The sequence below is a fragment of the Erinaceus europaeus genome, chromosome 7 (genome assembly GCF_950295315.1).
Source record: "Erinaceus europaeus chromosome 7, mEriEur2.1, whole genome shotgun sequence".
Lineage (NCBI taxonomy): Eukaryota > Metazoa > Chordata > Mammalia > Eulipotyphla > Erinaceidae > Erinaceus > Erinaceus europaeus.
Window position 1 is genome coordinate 5,158,828 of NC_080168.1, and position 17,023 is coordinate 5,175,850.

Consider the following 17,023-nt stretch of genomic DNA (forward strand, 5'->3'; position numbering starts at 1 on the left):
AAGCAGGTCTGCAGGTGTCTATCTTTCTCTCCCCCTCTCTGTCTTCCCCTCCTCTCTCCGTTTCTCTCTGTCCTACAACAATGACGACATCAATAACAATAATAACTACAACAATAAAACAACAAGGGCAACAAAAGGGAAAAATAAATAAATATTTTTAAAAATATATATATTTTAAAAATCTGTTTGACTATATCCAAAGAGACAGACCCATACCCATGTTCATCACAAATACAATAAACAAGATTTGAAAACAACCCAAGTGTCCCGAAGAATGATGTGGCATATATACACAATGGACTTCTACTCAAGGAAATCTTGTCCCTGCTACATGGTGGGTGGAACTGGAGAGGATTATATTAAGTGAAAACAAGCCAGAAGGAGAAGGACACATACTGGCTGATCTCACTGATATGTGGGATTTAAGAAACTGTGATGGGAAAGACGAGAGGCATGAACCTTCAGTCTAGACCAGCATCTGTGAGGACTCCAGTGGGGTGGGAAAAGACTAAAAGGAGCCTGGATGCAGAAGTCCTGGCAGAAGGCATTTTGGTGGTGAGTGAGGTGTGCAAACACACACTTTGGAGAGATGTGAAATTGTACCCCTAGAGGCAAGCAAAATATGCCTTCTAAAAAAGCACCTCCCCCCCCAAAAATTTTTTTTTTAGAGAACAAAACTGAGTGACTGAAATGGTCAAGTGACAAATCTTCACCCTGTAGTTTCTGCCCACCCCCAGATACAGTTCATTCACTAGCCAACCTCTCCTTTAATTTCCTGGGAGCACTGTTTCCCTTCTTCTTTGCTTCTCAATGAAGTTCTCCTGTTCTACTTGTCTTCTCAGGCCCACTGCTAGCAAGACTCAATTTATCTTTCCAATACTATCTTCATTACTCAAATGCTCCATTCCACGTTAAAAAGGTCATTTGTTGATCAAACACACAGCCATTCTTACGCTGTTGAGGGGCTCTGATGAGAAGGAATCTTCAAAACATGTTTTTAAAAATATTTATTTACTTGACAGACAGCCAGAAATCAAGAGGGGGAGGAAGAGGGAGAGAGACAAGAGATACCTGCAGCACTGCTTCACCACTGGCAAAGCTTTCCTCCTGCAGGTGGGGACTGGGGGCTTGAAACCGTATCCTTGTACATTGTAACATGTGCGCTCAACCAGGTGTGCTACCATGTAGCCCTGGAATCTTCAGTTTTGTTAAATAAGTTCTCTGGATTTCTGAGATGACGTATCCAAGCTGTTCTTGAAATCATGTAACTATACTGATAGCAGTGAACATGGTGTGTGAACTCTTTCCTATATTGCTTAAAAATAAATCTCTGGGTGTTGGGCAGTAGCACAGCAGGTTAAGTGCATATGGCACAAAGTGCAAGGACCGGACTAAGGATCCCAGTTCGAGCCCCCGGCTCCCCACCTTCAGGGGAGTTGCTTCACAGCAGCAAAGCAGGTCTGCAGGTGTCTCTTTTTCTCTCCCCCTCTCTGTTTTCCCATTCTCTCTCCATTTCTCTCTGTCCTATCCAACAATGACGACATCAATAACAACAATAATAATAACTATAACAACAATAAAACAAGGGCAACAAAAGGGAAAATAAGTAAAAAATAAATTAAAATAAAAAAATAAATCTCTATGCAGGAAGCTCACTAGACCTTAAATGTGCCCACAACCCAGTTGCAAACATATGCACCAGAAAACAGTGACCCAGGACTCAGGTTAAAGAGTGAGGGAGCAATAAGATGAAAGGACCCAAGTTATTCACTTGCCAGCCCACTAAGCTCACTTGCTCACCTGTAAATCGTTACAAGAAAGAAATATAAATGACTGTGTTCTGTAAGCCACTAGATTCAGGGATCTCTTTATTAAAGCAGTTTGAGTGTAACTAATATACCCATCCTTGTTTTAAAATATGGCATTTACAACTACAGGGTTCTCTCTTCCACTCTCTCTCTCATTTTTGGAATTCAAATGACCAAACTATAGAAAAAAATAATAACTCATAGATCCTGTGAAAAATAAGACATTTACCAGAGAGGAGAGGGCAGGAAGAAAAGGTACAGATCAGGTTGGTGTCAGGAAGTGTAAATACCACTGGAATTTCAGTTATGAGCACATCAAGGTGTGAATCTAAACTTCTGAAACTTATATAGTATTGTAAACCGACAGCAAGTCAATAGCATTTTACTCATAAAGGGGGCTGGGTGGTGGTGCACCTGGTTGAGTGCACATGTTATAATGTGTAAGGATCCAAGTTCGAGTCCCTGGTCCCCACCTGCAGGGGGGAAAGCTTTGTGAGTGGTGAAGCAGTGCTACAGGTATCCCTCTGTTTCTCTCCCCCTCTACTTACCCTTTCCCTCTTGATTTCTGGCTGTCTCTATCTAATAAATAAAGATGATAAAAAAATTGCAAAGACATTTTACTCATGAGTAAATATCATTTAGTGACCGGAACACAGCTCACCTGGTACAGTCAATCTATGGCCACTATGAATGAGGTCCTGGGTTCAAACCCAAGCATTACATGGGAACACCACTCACAGTGCCGGGAGAGTCCCACAGATAGAGAAGAGATGCAGAGTTCTGGTGTGCCTCTTCTGTCTCTGTCTCACCCCCTCTCTAAAAGAAAAAATGAAAAAAAATTAGACTCATTTCTCAAGCAGTGGCATTATGCATACACAAGGCCATGGCTTAATTCCCTAGTACTGTATACAATCAATCAATCAATCAATCAATAAAATTATTTACATGTAGGCCGGAGAGATAGCTCTCTGAGTAGGGTGCCTGCCTCCTCTCCCATAGACCTGGGTACAGGACCAGCATTATCTGGGAGGAGTCATGGAATGAGAGGAAGCTTCACTGCCCTGCCCCCTTTGTCTCTCTATCTGAATTTAAAAAATAAAATAAAATAAATCAGTGGTTTGGAGTGGTGAAGTCATGCATATTCAAGGCCCCAGCTCCACAAAATAAATAAATTTAAAAAACCACAAACAAACCAAAAAAAAAAAAAAAGAAACCCGTAACATTCATCAATTGTTATATAGATGCAACTGAGCAAAATACAAAATAGTTGTAGCTCCTGGACAAAAACAAAACACAGTCAGCTATTCCCTTCAGGCATGGCTCTGACTAGAGTTGAAGAACTGCAGATGATTTTGCCACCATCAGCCATTCATTTATTTCCCTGGGTTCAGGCTACCACCTAACATCTCCACCCCATGTGGTCGATTCTGGAGTGCTCCTTTGATCCTGCTGTTCCTCAAAGGTGGATTCTAGTCAGCTGGGAGATTTACCTTCAGAACAAGAACCTGAAGGAAGAGTCCGGGGGATCACGCTGATGGCCACCCAGAAAGAGCCGGCTTTTGCATCTCCCACATGCTGGTCAGAGCCAATTTCCTGGATGATTCTTTCCTGTAAGTGCTGTTACGGCTATGTCTCAGGTGACTTACAGAATTGATCTAACGGTATTTCCCCCTATCGCCATAGAAGAAAGAGGAGAAGTGAAGGTTATTGCTTCAGCCTAGGAAGCAGCTATGACACACAAGGGCATAGCAAATCACCAGATGTTGAAGTCTGTCCTCCCAGGAGAGAAGAAAATACATCGTCTGAACATCCAATTCTTAGGTTTTATGCTAAACATGCCATGTTTGGATTTACCTCCTATTCCAACCTGGAAGAAAGGAAAAATCGAAGCATTAAATCTGAGAGACATATCACTTAAATATATTCACTGAAAATGTATTTCTTGTTTTAAATCTATTTACTATTTCTTCCTTTGTTAATGACTTAGCAAAGTTTTACACAGTTACTAGATTTCACTGGTATAATCCTCCAACTATACAGGGTCAGTGTAAGTCACTACATCCTTCACCAATACTGAACAATGTATTTCTTGTCCTGAACTACTACAACTCTAGCTTCTAAACTAAACCACAGGGGCCAAGTGGTAACACACTGGGTTCAGCTCACACATCACCAGACACCTGCAGCACTGTGTCACTGCTTGTGAAGCTTACCTTGGTCCCCACCTGTAAGGGGGATGCTTCATGAGTGGTGAAGCAGGTCTGCAGGTATCTCTCTCTCCCTCTCTCTCTCTCTCTCCAACCTCCTTCTCAGTTTTTCTCTGTCCTACCAAATAAAAAAAAAAAAAAAAAAAAGAAAGAAAGAAAAGGGTGGAAAAAGGGAAAAATGGCACTGGGACCAGTGGATTTGCCATGCAGGTAGCAAGCTCTAGTGATAATCCTGGTGGCAATAAAAAAGAAAGAAAGAAAGAAAGAAAGAAAGAAAGAAAGAAATAATATTAGGAGCTGGAATGTGACACACCTTTCAAGAGGGCATATGTTACCATGCTCAAGGACCCAAGTTCAAGCCCCTGGTTCTTACCTGCTTAGAGGAGTTCCACAAGAGGTGAAACAGTAGGGAGTCAGGCAGTAGTGCAGTGGGTTAAGCGCACATGGTGCAAAGTGCAAGGACCGGCCTAAGGATCCCGGTTCAAGCCCCCAGCTCCCTACCTGCAGGGGAGTCACTTCACAGGTGGTGAAGCAGGTCTGCAAGTGTCTATCTTTCTCTCCCCCTCTCTGTCTTCCCCTCCTCTCTCCATTTCTCTCTGTCCTATCCAACAATGATGACATCAATAACAACAATAATAACTACAACAATAAAATAAAACAGCAAGGGTAATAAAAGGGAATAAATAAATAAATAACATTTTTTAAAAAAGAGGTGAAGCAGTGCTGTGGATCTCTCTCTCCTATTCCCCTCTCAATTCCTCTCTGTCTTATCAAATAAAAATTACTTTATTAATTTCAAAAAGACACAGGATTTGGTCTAAGTGGCTGTAATGGCAGCAGTGTTGGGTAGAGCATCTCTGGGCAGGACACTGTTGGATTGTGCTGCTTCCCTAGTTAAGTAGAACACGACTGTCCCCACAGTCTCATTGCTCTCAGTCGCCTGGGTCTAGCTCTTGAGGCTGGGTTGGCAGAGTTGAAAACCAAGTCACCCTTGAAATCACACCCTTAGGTTCCCTGGCCTCGAAGGCAACTGGACAAACAAGGTGGTGGCGGGTGTTCGCAGTCACCTGTGCAACCAAATACCTGGTCAGCTTTCCCTGGCAGCAAGCCTTCTTGCTCCAAACTGAAGGGTTAGATTGCACCTGGATTTCAGGCTGATCTGTGCTGGGCCCCATCTGACCACTTATTCTCCCTCCTCAGCGGCCCTGGAAGCATACTGGGGTGGGGTGGGGGTGCAGAGGGGACCAGAACACACCCATAGGAGATTTACCTTTCTTGTTTCTGGCTGAGCACCCCCACCCCCCACAAGTAGGTGCGGTTTTCTTCCCAGTCCTTCTGCACTGGTTCTTGCGTCTAAAAGTCCTGAAAGTCTAGTTCAGTCTTTTTAAGTGACAGTGCTTACTTAGAAGCTGGGGCTGGGGGTGCATCTTGGATGGAGCTCAAATAAATCATATCAAGTGAGATAAGTCAGCACAGCGGATTAAGCGCACTGGCGCGAAGAGCAAGGACCTTTCGAGCCCCCGGCTCCCCACCTGCAGGGGAGTCGCTTCACAAGCGGTGAAGCAGGTCTGCAGGTGTCTGTCTTTCTCTCCCCGTCTCTGTCTTCTCCTTCTCTCTCCATTTCTCTCTGTCCTATCCAACAACAACGACAATAACTACAACAATAAAAACAAAAAGAGCAACAAAAGGGAATAAAACAATAAAATATTAAAAAAAAGAAACAAAAGGATGAATATGGGATGATACCACTCATAGACAGAAGTTGAAAAACAAAATCAGAAGGGAAAACACTAAGCAGAACTTGGACTGGAGATGGTGAATTGCACCAAAGTCAAAGACTCTGGGGTGTGTGTGTGGTGGGGGGAGGGTTCAGGTCCTGAAACATTATGGCAGAGAACCTAGTGGGGGTTGATTTATTATGTGGAAATGTTATGCATGTGCAAACTTGCATTTTACTGTCGACTGTCAACCATTAATCCCCCAATAAGGAAATAAAAACATATAAAGAAGCTGGGAATGGGGCGGGGTGCAGGTGGAGGCTGGTGGGCTAGGTGGGAGGGGAAGGAGGAGAGTGAGTATCTTCTTTCTCAATGCAGAAAGCCCAGAAAGAATCTCGTTTCCTCCCCGCCCAGGGGAAGACTCGCAGGTATAGGTAGCTGCAGCGACCTATCTAGCGTGTCACAGACGGTGAATGAATGCCTCAGGGACCGATGTGCAAATCGGGTTCTTGAGCAAGGTCGAGGAAGTTCGGGTTTGGGAGGGAGTCAGTTCCATCAGAGTTTGGAAAGACCTTGGGGAGGGTGGAGCCCCTGTACTGGCGGGTGAGGAAGCAGATGGGCGCAAGGGGACGCGGACTGGGGCGCAGGCGGAGGGTGGCGAGCTGGGGAGGAAGGAGGTGGCGGTCTCCTGGGGCTGCGGAGTCCAAGGGAGGTCACCTGGGCGTCCTCCCGCCCTGGGCAGGGCCCGGCCCGGCCGCTCCCCGAGGAGGTGGCATCTCCAGCGCGGGCCGGGAGGTGGGCGAGGCGCGAAGGAGGCACCGCGCCCGGGGTGCGGGGCGGAGGGCGGCACCCCGGACGCGCGGGGCCCGGCGCTAGGACCCGAGCGCTGCACCTGTTGGCGCCGGCTTGCCCGCCCGCCCTCAGCCCAGCCCAGCCCGCCGGTGCCTGGCCGAGCGCAGAGCCCAGAGCCACTGGGCAGCGCCATGGCCCAGCTGGTGCGGAGCCTGCGGGACTCGCGGCTCGTCGCCCGCTTCCAGCGCCGCTGCGGGCTCTTCCCCGCGCCCCAGGCGGGTCCGCAGGAGCAGGGCGCATCCAGGCCCCCCCGCGCCGGCCCCGACAAAGGCGGCAGCCGGGGGCCCCCCAACGGGCTGCGGAGAAGCTGGGCGTCGCAGGTAACCGCGGGCCGACGGAAGGGAGCAAGAGGAGGGTCCCGGGGACTCCCGACCACCTGCCGGGGCGGAGAGCCGCTTCTGGGAGTCGGCTGAGGCGGGAGGGAAGGATGGGCGGCCTGGCAGGGGCTCACAGCATCGTGCCAGGTGCGCCCCGGTCTCTGAACACCTCCTGGGCACCCGGAGCTTCCCATGCAACCCCTCCCCACAGCACCCAGAATATCCCATGCACCCCTCCCCCCACGGCACCCAGAACACCCCATGCACCCCTCCCCCCACGGCACAGAACACCGCATGCACCCCCCACAGCACCCAGAACATCCCATGCACCCCCCACAGCACCCAGAACACCCCATGCACCCCTCACAGCACCCAGAATACCCCATGCACCCCTCACAGCACCCAGAACACCCCATGCACCCCTCACAGCACCCAGAACACCCCATGCACCCCTCACAGCACCCAGAACATCCCATGCACCCCCCACGGCAACCAGAACACCCCACGCACCCCTCCCCCCACGGCACCCGAGTTTACGATGCACTCCCCACCCCCACCCGGAGAAGGCCCCCGTCATTCATTAGCTAGCTTTACCTTCCTTCCAGATTCTCCCCCAGCTGCTAAGTGTTACGTAACTGAAAAGAGCCGTGGCGGCATGTCCTTGGCATTGTCACTGGAGAAACCCTCCCCCCAGAATGCACCCCGCACTGCAGGGCATCCCCTGTCTCGACCCCCTCCCCCCATGCCTTCCTCCCCTCTCTCCTTTCTGCAATGCCAGCTCTAAGGACAGAAACTCGGGGTTAAAGATTGCTGGGGGGGACTGCTAAGTCTCACCCCACCCCTATATCTGGTGATGGGGTCCTCACAAATTGCTCCCCCACCACACATACACAGCCCATCCCCACCCCATAATCTTGGGGCCATACTTGCCCCAATAGATACTGTCACCAAGTAAGCGCCAAGCTTCGTCCTCGGTGTCCTGAGCTTGGTTATACAATCCACTACAGCTCGAGGGCAGCCAGCGGGTGCTGTCGCTGCAATGCACAGTTACTCCTGGAGCAGTGGGAGCTGGGTGGGGAGGGGGAAGCGAACTTGCCAAGCTGCGGCACGCCCAGGCGGGCTGGGGTGAGGTGGGGGGCTGTCCCAGCCAGGGAGGGCGGTCTGTCTGCAGCCAGGTTCTCTGGGCACCCACAGAAGCCCTGCTCTTCCTGAGGAGAGGGAGGGTGGTCAGAAGTTTGACAACAGCAACATACTTATAATTCCAACTTTTTTTTTTTTTGGACGGGGAGGTCACATTGTTGTCCTCCTAGAAGTTTTAGTGACAGGAAAGTGGCATTGATTTATGCGTTGATTTCTGAATCAGTTAAGCAAGGTGTTATGAAAAAGCCAGTTTCCCTGTTGGTGTGAGATATTTATTATGGGCTTTGAATTATAGGGATTCGGAGAGGGTGAGGTCCACTCCAGAGAAATCCACCTTTATAGTACTTTTTTTTTCTTTTTCTCATTTTGTTGGCTCCTTACTTTATTTTCTCTTTCTTTCAAATACACACACACACACACACACACACACACATTTCCTCTCACTGGTATCACCAGTCCTCTCCTCCCTTTCCCCTTACCTTACCTTAAAAAAACAAAGCAGAAAATATGGGGCCATAACACTAGAGATGCCACAACTGTAGCTGGGCTCTTTCTTGTGCAACTACTTATCCTTCACAGGGAGATGAAACCACCACTTTCTGTTTTTCTCTCAAGTCTCTCTTCTATTTCTTTTTTTGAATTATCATTAGTGATTTAATAGTGACTTACAAATTTATAAGATAATAGGGGTATAATTCCACATCATTCCCACCACCAGAGATCTGTGTCCCCATATCTCTCTAGCAGAAACTGCAGTGGTCCTCTCAATATCTGTTTATCTGTCTTTTTAAAAAAAATTTGCCCACTTTTAAAAAATGTATTTAATTTTATTTGATTTGTTAGGACACAGAGGACATAGAGAGAGACACCTGCAGCACTGCTTCACCACTTGTGAAGCTTTCCCCCCTGCAGGTTAAGGCCAGAAACTTGAATCCAGGTTACTGAATATATAGATATCCATTTTTATTCACTTCTACCTTTCTCAATCACATCTGCACTTATTGCTACTTCCTAATGTACTTCCTTTTCCCTCTTCCCTCTCAGGTAAGCCAAAGTGTCTGCTGCTTCTGGTGTTTTCCTGCAGGGGAGTCGCTTCACAGGTGGTGAAGCAGGTCTGCAGGTGTCTGTCTTTCTCTTCCCCTGTCTGTCTTCCCCTCCTCTCTCCATTTCTCTCTGTCCTATCCAGCAACAATGACATCATCAACAACAACAATGATAACTACAACAATAAAACAAGGGCAACAAAAGGGAATAAATAACTAAATATTTAAAAAAAAGAAAAGGAAGGAGTCAGGCAGTAGTACAGTGGGCTAAGTGCATGTGGCTCAAAGCACAAGGACTGGCATAAGGATCCAGGTTCAAGCCCCCGGCTCCCCACCTGCAGGTGAGTCGCTTCACAAGGCAGTGAAGCAGGTCTGCAGGTGTCTGTCTTTCTCTCCCCCTCTCTGTCTTCCACTTCTCTCTCCATTTCTCTCAATACTATCTAACAATGACAACATCAATAACAACAATAACTACAACATAATAAAAAAAAGGGGGGGAGAAAAAAGGACCTGGGGACTCCAGGGCCTCAGACATGAGAGTCTCTTTGCATAACCATTATGCTATCTCTCTCACCCCAAGACATGTAGATTTCTTCTGGAAAGGTGTCTTCTTTTTAGGTCTATTTTTATGTTAGAAGATTTTAGATTTTCAGAGTTGCTTTATGGCATTATATACATTTCAGGTGTGCATCATTAAAAACCTGTGTGTGTGTGTGTGTGTGTGTGCGCGCGCGCGCACGCGCATGTGCTATGGTCATGTCACTGCTGTTGTCTTGCTGTTTAGAGAGTCTGGGTACTCGGTGTTACAAATGGTAGTTTCCCTCTGCCCCATCCAGGACATCTTGACATGGACTTCTCTCACTGAAGACCATGAAAAACATGAATTTTTCATGAAAACATGAAAAACATGTAACAGAATGAGTGAGTGAGTAAAAAGTCACCATGATGGTGCATGATGGGAAAATAACCCTCTGAGAGTATTTGATAAATGAAGAGTCGTTGGGACGGGGTGGCGGTGCACCTGGTCGAGTGTACATGTTACAGTGTGCAAGGACCCAGGTTCGAGCCCCCCCACACCTCAGGGGGAAAGTTTCACAAGTGGTGAAGCAGGGCTGCAGGTGTCTCTCTGTCTCCTCTATCTCCCCCTTCCTCTCAATTTCTGGCTGTCTCTATCAAATAAAGAAAGACTTAAAAAAAATTTTAATGTTTTAAAAATGGTCAATGAATATTTTTTAAAATGTCATATTTATTTTACTTTAATGTGTGAGAGAGAGACCCAGAAAGACACAGAAATAACCAAGTGCTACTCAGTTCTGGCTTATGTGATGCTGGAGACTGAACCTGGCACCTCAGAGCCTCTGGCATAAAAATATTTTACATAATCATTATGCTGTCTCCCCAGCTTTAATGGATATTTCTTTTAAAAATTTTTTAATTTTATTTTTATTTTATTATTATTACTATTATTATTTTTTTACCAGAGCACTGCTCAGCTCCAGCTTATGGTGGAGTGGGGGGATTGAACCTGAGGCCTTGGAGCCTCAGGCAGGAAATTCTCTTTGCATAACCATTATGCTATCTCCCCTACCCCTGGATATTTTTATAGTGTTTTTCTTTTTATTTATTTATTCCCTTTTGTTCCCCTTGTTGTTTTATTGTTGTAGTTATTATTATCATTGTTATTGATGTCATTGTTGTTGGATAGAACAGAGAGAAAAGGAGAGAGGAGGGGAAGACAGAGAGGGGGAGAGAAAGACAGACACCTGCAGACCTGCTTCACCGCCAGTGAAGTGACTCCCCTGTAGGTGGGGAGCTGGGGGCTCGAATTGGGATCCTTACGCCAGTCCTTGCGCTTTGTGCCACCTGTGCACTTAACTTACTGTGCTACCCCTGACTCCCCCCTGGATATTTCTTAAGAGGGGTGGAAGATAGCTAGTTCTCTGATAAGAGTTTGGTTTTATCACGTGTGTGCTTCTGAGTTTAAGCCCCAATACCACAACAATGGAGGAGGGCCCATGGATGGTGGTGCAGTGCTGTGATGTCTCCTCTTTCCCTTTTTCCCCTCCCCTCCAGAAATAATAGAATGGAAGAGGACCAGGTGGTGGTGGTGTACCTGGTTAAGCACTCACATTACAGTGCTCAAGAACCCAGGTTCAAGCCCCTGGGCCCCACCTGGAGGGAGAAAGATTCTTGAGTGGTGAAGCAGGGCTGCAGGTATCTCTGTCTCTCTATTTCCCTCTCCCCTCTCAGTTTCTCTCTGTCTCTAACCAATAGTAAATAAAAAAATAAATAAAAAATTTACAAAAAAGAATGAAGAAGTTGACTACCAGGAAGGGGTTGGATATTAAAGATGCATAAGGTCACCGTGCTTAATAATAATATAAAAAAGTAAATAGTAGAAAGGCCGGTTGGTTTCAAGTAACTGGGAGGGTAAATATTTTACAAATGCAGGTGGAGTTGCCCAGATAAATGAGTGCACCCTTTGCCCTAGATAATTCACAGAATGCTCAGGGAACAGTTAAGATAACTTCTCAGCCTCTTTCATTTGCCTCTGGCTTTTGCCCTGCTGGAGCTGCCTGTCCCTCTTTTGCTGGATAACACCTCCTCATCCTTCCATTTCAATGGTCGGTTCCTCAAGGAACATCTCTTATCTTCCAATCTCCTGCTGCCACTCAGCAGAAGAGTTCTCTTAGTTTTTTCATTACAGCCCTCATCTCACTGTCTTGGAGCCCTGCCTCCCCAAAGCCCCACCCTACTAGGGAAAGAGAGAGGCCGGCTAGGAGTATGGATCCACCTGTCCATGCCCATGTTCAGCGGGGAAGCAACTACAAAAGCCAGACCTTCCACCTTCTGCATCCCACAATGACCCTGGGTTCTTGCTCCTAGAGGGATAGAGAATAGGAAAGCTATCAGGGGAGGGGATGGGATATAGAGCTCTGGGGGAGGGGGTGGGCATTGTGTGGAAATGTATCTTTCTTATCCTATAGTCTTGTCAATCAATATTTTTATTTTATAAAAAAAAATAATAATTAAAAAAAAAAACCTTGCCTTCCTGTGGTGATCTGATCAGTATCAGTCTCCACCCTGGAAGTTAAATGCTAAGAATGCAGAGAACTTGCTTGGTGTGGTCAACATTTCTCTCATGCAGGAACTCAACAAAAACTGCAAATAAATAAATGAGTGCAGATGGCAATATGAGAAGATAAGCAGATTTTTTTTTTTTGGCAGAGAGGTGAATTCCTGCTGCTTGGAGTTGCATGTTCAGTGAGCCTTTTCTGTTCAACCCAAGAGTTCACTAGTATCATGAAAAAAAATCAAGATGAAATAGGGATGATCTTTGTGATTAGAGAGGAAATACTAAGAATTCTTTTCCCCACATAGTCTAGAAACCCAGTAGTGCTGAGACATTGATTTAAGACGCTGATCGAAGGCAAACAATAGATGAATTGTCTGCGTGAATTTAGATTTCAACAAATCCAGTTTCCTCACCTTCCACATTGTCTGTATTTATTTTAATTGATTGAGCAAGGGTGTTTTCTACAAATTTTCATAATACCACACACATACACACACACACACACACATACACACTGCTACCTGAACATTAACTACATCTTTTACAAACCAGGGCTGGGCTGACTTTGTACAAAGCCATCACTGAATAAATCAGATTGGACCTTAGAGTTTTCCCAGGAGTCATGAACATCCCAGAAAGAAGACCTGAGTTCTGAATGGTTACAGGTCATGTGGAGAACTTTCTAGATATGCACACGCTAAGAACATTCACACCCCAATCTAAGCTTCTTTCAACTGTGCAGCCCTCTGAGTCCATTTTTTCTCATCAAGATGTTGTGAGATGCTGGGGCTGGTTGAGGGCAAGGTTCAAACTGGGTAGGAAGAGGAAGTAATACTTCCCATATGCAAGGGTAACTATAGGACATTCTTGGAAGTCACCAAGAGCAAGAGGCAGACATTCTGGGGACTCAGCTAGGACAGCAAATGCCTGGTCAGATTTGGGTTTATTTGTTCTTAGATAAAGCTAACCTTGGACATCATAGGATTATGATTTCTTTTCTCTTTGCTTATTCAATGCAGTTACACTAAATTAGACATTATATTGTCTCTCCTGAATCATTGCACTAGACTGAAAGGAGTATTTTCAAATTGCAGTTTGCTCAAAAACATTTTGAGGGGCAGGGATAGATAGCATAATGATTATGCAAATAGTCTCTCATTCTTGTGACTCTAAAGGTCCAGGTTCAGTCCCCCACACCACCATAAACCAGAGCTGAGTAGTGTTCTGGTTAAAAAAAAAGGGGGGGGGGCCAAATGATGGTGCACCTGGTGGAGAGCACATGGTGTTGCACGTGTCTCTCTGTCACCCCCTTCTCTCAATTTCTGGCTATCTTTACTCAATAAAAATTAAAGAAAAAAAAGAAAAGTTTTTGATAACAGTTTATTCAAGCAGAAGGTTTGGTGGAGAAGGAGAACCAGAGATAGTTTATCTATTAAAAGCCTTCACACTTCTCTTGGCCCATTTAGGACCCTCCAGCTGTGACAATGTACCAAATCCTACCCTTTCTTTTAGTGGCTTGCTAAAATGCAAAGGACCATAACCAGAGTCCAAAGACCTGGATCGGACACTGCCTCTGTTTCATTTTGAGCTCTTCTAGATCTCAGTTGCCCCACCTGAAAAATGGGTGGAATAGAATCAAGACTCTCCAACTCTGACTCTATAGTATAATCAGTTAGAAGAGATTAAACAAAGCAGAAAGAAAGGAAGAAAGTTAGGAAAGAGAAAGAAAGAGAGAGAGGGAGAGAGAGAAAGCAAGGAAGAGAGGGAGGGGGGAAGAAAGGAAGGAAGGAAGGAAGGAAACAACAAAAAACCAGTAAAGTCAGAAGTAGGTTCCAGAAAAGCTAGCAGAGGTGAGGAGTTTTGAATTCTTTTCTCCTACGACTGACCACTTTTAGCATTTTTCAGGAGATGGGTGATGATGAAAGCATTTTTTGACATCATGGTTTGATCATAGTTGCTAACCTGGGCAGCAAATTTACCCCAATACTTGATTATGTTTAACAGACACTCAGATTTATGACAGTAAAATAAATTACTTTGGAAAGATACTTTGATATCTTTTTTAATCATCTCATTGGGACGGTTAATGGTTTATAGTACAATTGTCGATACATAGGCATTCCCCTCTCAGTTTCTCTCTGTCTCTCTCCAGTAATTCTCTGCAGATATTGGCCTGTCCTTGCCACCCTGAAGTTGATCCCACTTGATCATGGTGCATGAGCCTATTTCGAAGTGATTGAATTTGATTTGCTGAGGTTTTGTTCAGAATTTTCACATCTTTGTTTATCTTCTATGTTCACCCATGATTTCCTATTTAGTGACCCCTTTGGCGTGGGGTATATCAGCCTTTTTTCTTTTTTCTTTTTTTTTTTTTAATTGGGAGGGTTAATGGTTTGCAGTCAACAGTAAAATACAGTAGTTGGTGCATGTGTACCATCTCTCAGTTTTCCATATGACATTCTAGCCCCCACCCCCATCACCTCTTCTGCCATCATGTTCCAAGACCTGGGCACTGCTCCCTTCCACCCCAGAACCCATTACTTTGCTTTATGTTTTCCCTTCTGTTCTTATTTTTCAGTACTGTCTATGAGTGGGATCATCCCATATTCATCTTTCTCTCTCAATACCAGGCTTTTAATATGAATTTGAAAGTGTGCCTTTCTATTTACTTATTTGTGCATATGACACACATGGCTTAGTGAAGTGATAGACCAGATATCTAGAACCCAGCACCAAACTCAACATGGCATCTGGGTCTCTTCCTCTGACTACGGCAGAGTGAGGATGTTGCCCTCCTGGAAAGGACCCTTCACGTTGCAGGTGGTGGAATAGTTTGTTTTCTTCATGAATTCTGTAAGCAACTGGATGTACTGTCACTATGAGCTATAGGGGCCAGCACCTTGGTGTACTTGACTAGCTTGGTGGACTGCACACAGCTAGTGCCCATGATGACATCATGCATGGAGGCCGTCTGGCAAAATGATCCTCTCGATTTTTTTTTAATATTTATTTTATTCCCTTTTGTTGCTCTTGTTGTTTTATTGTTGTAGTTATTGTTGTTGTTATTGATGTCGTCATTGTTGGATAGGACAGAGAGAAATGGATAGAGGAGGGGGAAGACAGAGAGGGGGAGAGAAAGACAGACACCTGCAGACCTGCTTCATTGTTTGTGAAGCGACTCTCCTGCAGGTGGGGAGCGGGAGGGGGGGATTGAACTGAGATCCTTCTGCTGGTCCTTGTGCTTCGCACTACGTGCGCTTAACCCGCTGCGCTACCTCCCGACTCCCTAGTCTCTCGATTTTCAAATGCTACTTATTGAGAGAGAGAGAGACAGAGAGAGAGAGAGAAATTGACCAGAGTACCACTCCAGCATGTGCGATGATGGAGATAGTACAGGGCTTCAGCAATGACAACAACAACGATAAACAACAAGGGAAGCAAAAGGGGGAGGGGGAACCACTGAACAAAATTAGTTAAAAAAAAAACAAAACACTAGAATCCAGGGCTTCATGAGTACAAACGCCATACTCTGCATGCTGACTCACCTCCCCACAGCTCAATCGCTGATAATATGGTTTCTATAAAGTCACAAATAGGTATTACCAAGTTGTCCTGCAGAAAAGGTGTACTAGGCTCAGTAGTTATGACTGCAAGCTTCACCATACCCGCACCAGTTCTAGGCATTAACATTTTCTTTTATCTTTGGAGAAAACAGACACTTCAGTTTCTATTTCATTGACGTTCCTTTTATGCTCAACCCACTTTAAAAAAATTGATTCCTTCTCTTGAGCTTGTTGTAGTTATTATTGTTGTTGTCGTTGTTAAATAGGACAAAGAGAAATAGAGAGAGGAGGGGAAGACAGAGGGGGAGAGAAAGACAGACACCTGCAGACCTGCTTCACCGCCTGTGAAGCGACTCCCCTGAAGGTGGGGAGCCAGGGGGCGCGAACCGGGATCCTTCCGCTGGTCCTTGCACTTTGCGCCACGTGCACTTAACCCGCTGCGCTACCGCTGACTCCTTTTTTTTTTTTTTTTTAACAACTGCTGTATTCCCAGGGTGGCGCTCAGTCTTACAGATACAAAGATGAAGAAGATTTAATTGCTGCCATGAGAAAGTCACAAAGAACATGATGCAACTTATAAAATCTTATAATCAGAGATCAGGCAGTAGCACAGCGGGTTAAGCCTACATGGCGCAAAGTGCAAGGACCCACTGCAAAGATCTCGGTTCGAGCCCCTAGCTCCCCACCTGCAGGAGAGTTGCTTCATGGACGGTGAAGGAGGGCTGCAGGTGTCTGTCTTTCTCTCCCCCTGTCTGTCTTCCCCTCCCCTCTCCATTTCTCTCTATCCTAACAACATCAATAACAGCAATAATAATAACCACAACAACTACTAAAAGAAGAAAAGCGAGGGCAACAAAAGGGGAAAAAATAGCCTCCAGGAGCAGTGGATTCGTGGTGCAGGCACCGAGCCCCAGCAAAAACCCTGGAGGTCAATAAATAAATAAATAAACAAACGAAATAAAAATCCTATAATCGGAGGATTTGGCCAGGTAGATAACAGAAGGAGGAATTCACCTTCCCTAAGTGAGCCTAGAAGTCTTGAGACAGGGCTTAAAGAGTTAGAGGTTCCAAATAGAAGACCATGGGAGAGGCTCTTTTCTCTCCTTGTAAATCTCATCTGATAAAATATGCACACAAGGGAATTCGGAGACGGCTCACTGGGCAGAGTGCACACATGGCCTTGTGTAAGGACACTGGGATGAGCTCCTGGTCACTGCATGGGAGCGCCTGCCATGGGGAAGCTTCAGATGTGGTGGAGCAGTGCTGCAGTGTCTCCCTTTCTCCCTCTGCCTCCTTCCC

General features: G+C 45.7%; 1 protein-coding gene and 1 long non-coding RNA gene across 6 annotated transcripts in view; one reads left to right on the forward strand and one right to left on the reverse strand.

The window, feature by feature from the left end:
- Positions 1–2,460: 2,460 nt before the first annotated feature.
- Positions 2,461–7,572, reverse strand: LOC107522398 (uncharacterized). Of its 2 annotated transcripts, none has more exons than XR_009550605.1 (4): positions 7,497–7,572; positions 3,566–3,675; positions 3,299–3,479; positions 2,461–2,624 (listed from the first exon to the last, which is right to left on the reverse strand). It is a non-coding gene; the product is annotated as an uncharacterized LOC107522398 (long non-coding RNA). The 2 variants fall into 2 exon arrangements; XR_009550604.1 differs by lacking the exon at positions 7,497–7,572 and adding an exon at positions 4,022–4,700.
- Positions 6,243–17,023, forward strand: part of SGPP2 (sphingosine-1-phosphate phosphatase 2) — a 121,472-nt gene continuing 110,691 nt past the window's right edge. For 2 of the 4 annotated variants that reach the window (XM_060193662.1, XM_060193661.1), the window contains exon 1: positions 6,674–6,905. In XM_060193662.1, coding sequence (XP_060049645.1) covers positions 6,717–6,905 — 189 coding nt within the window. In that variant the 5' untranslated portion in view covers positions 6,674–6,716. Of the gene's footprint in view, positions 6,337–6,508; positions 6,906–17,023 lie in introns of those variants that run through there. The other 2 variants (XM_060193663.1, XM_060193665.1) reach the window with 2 other exon arrangements.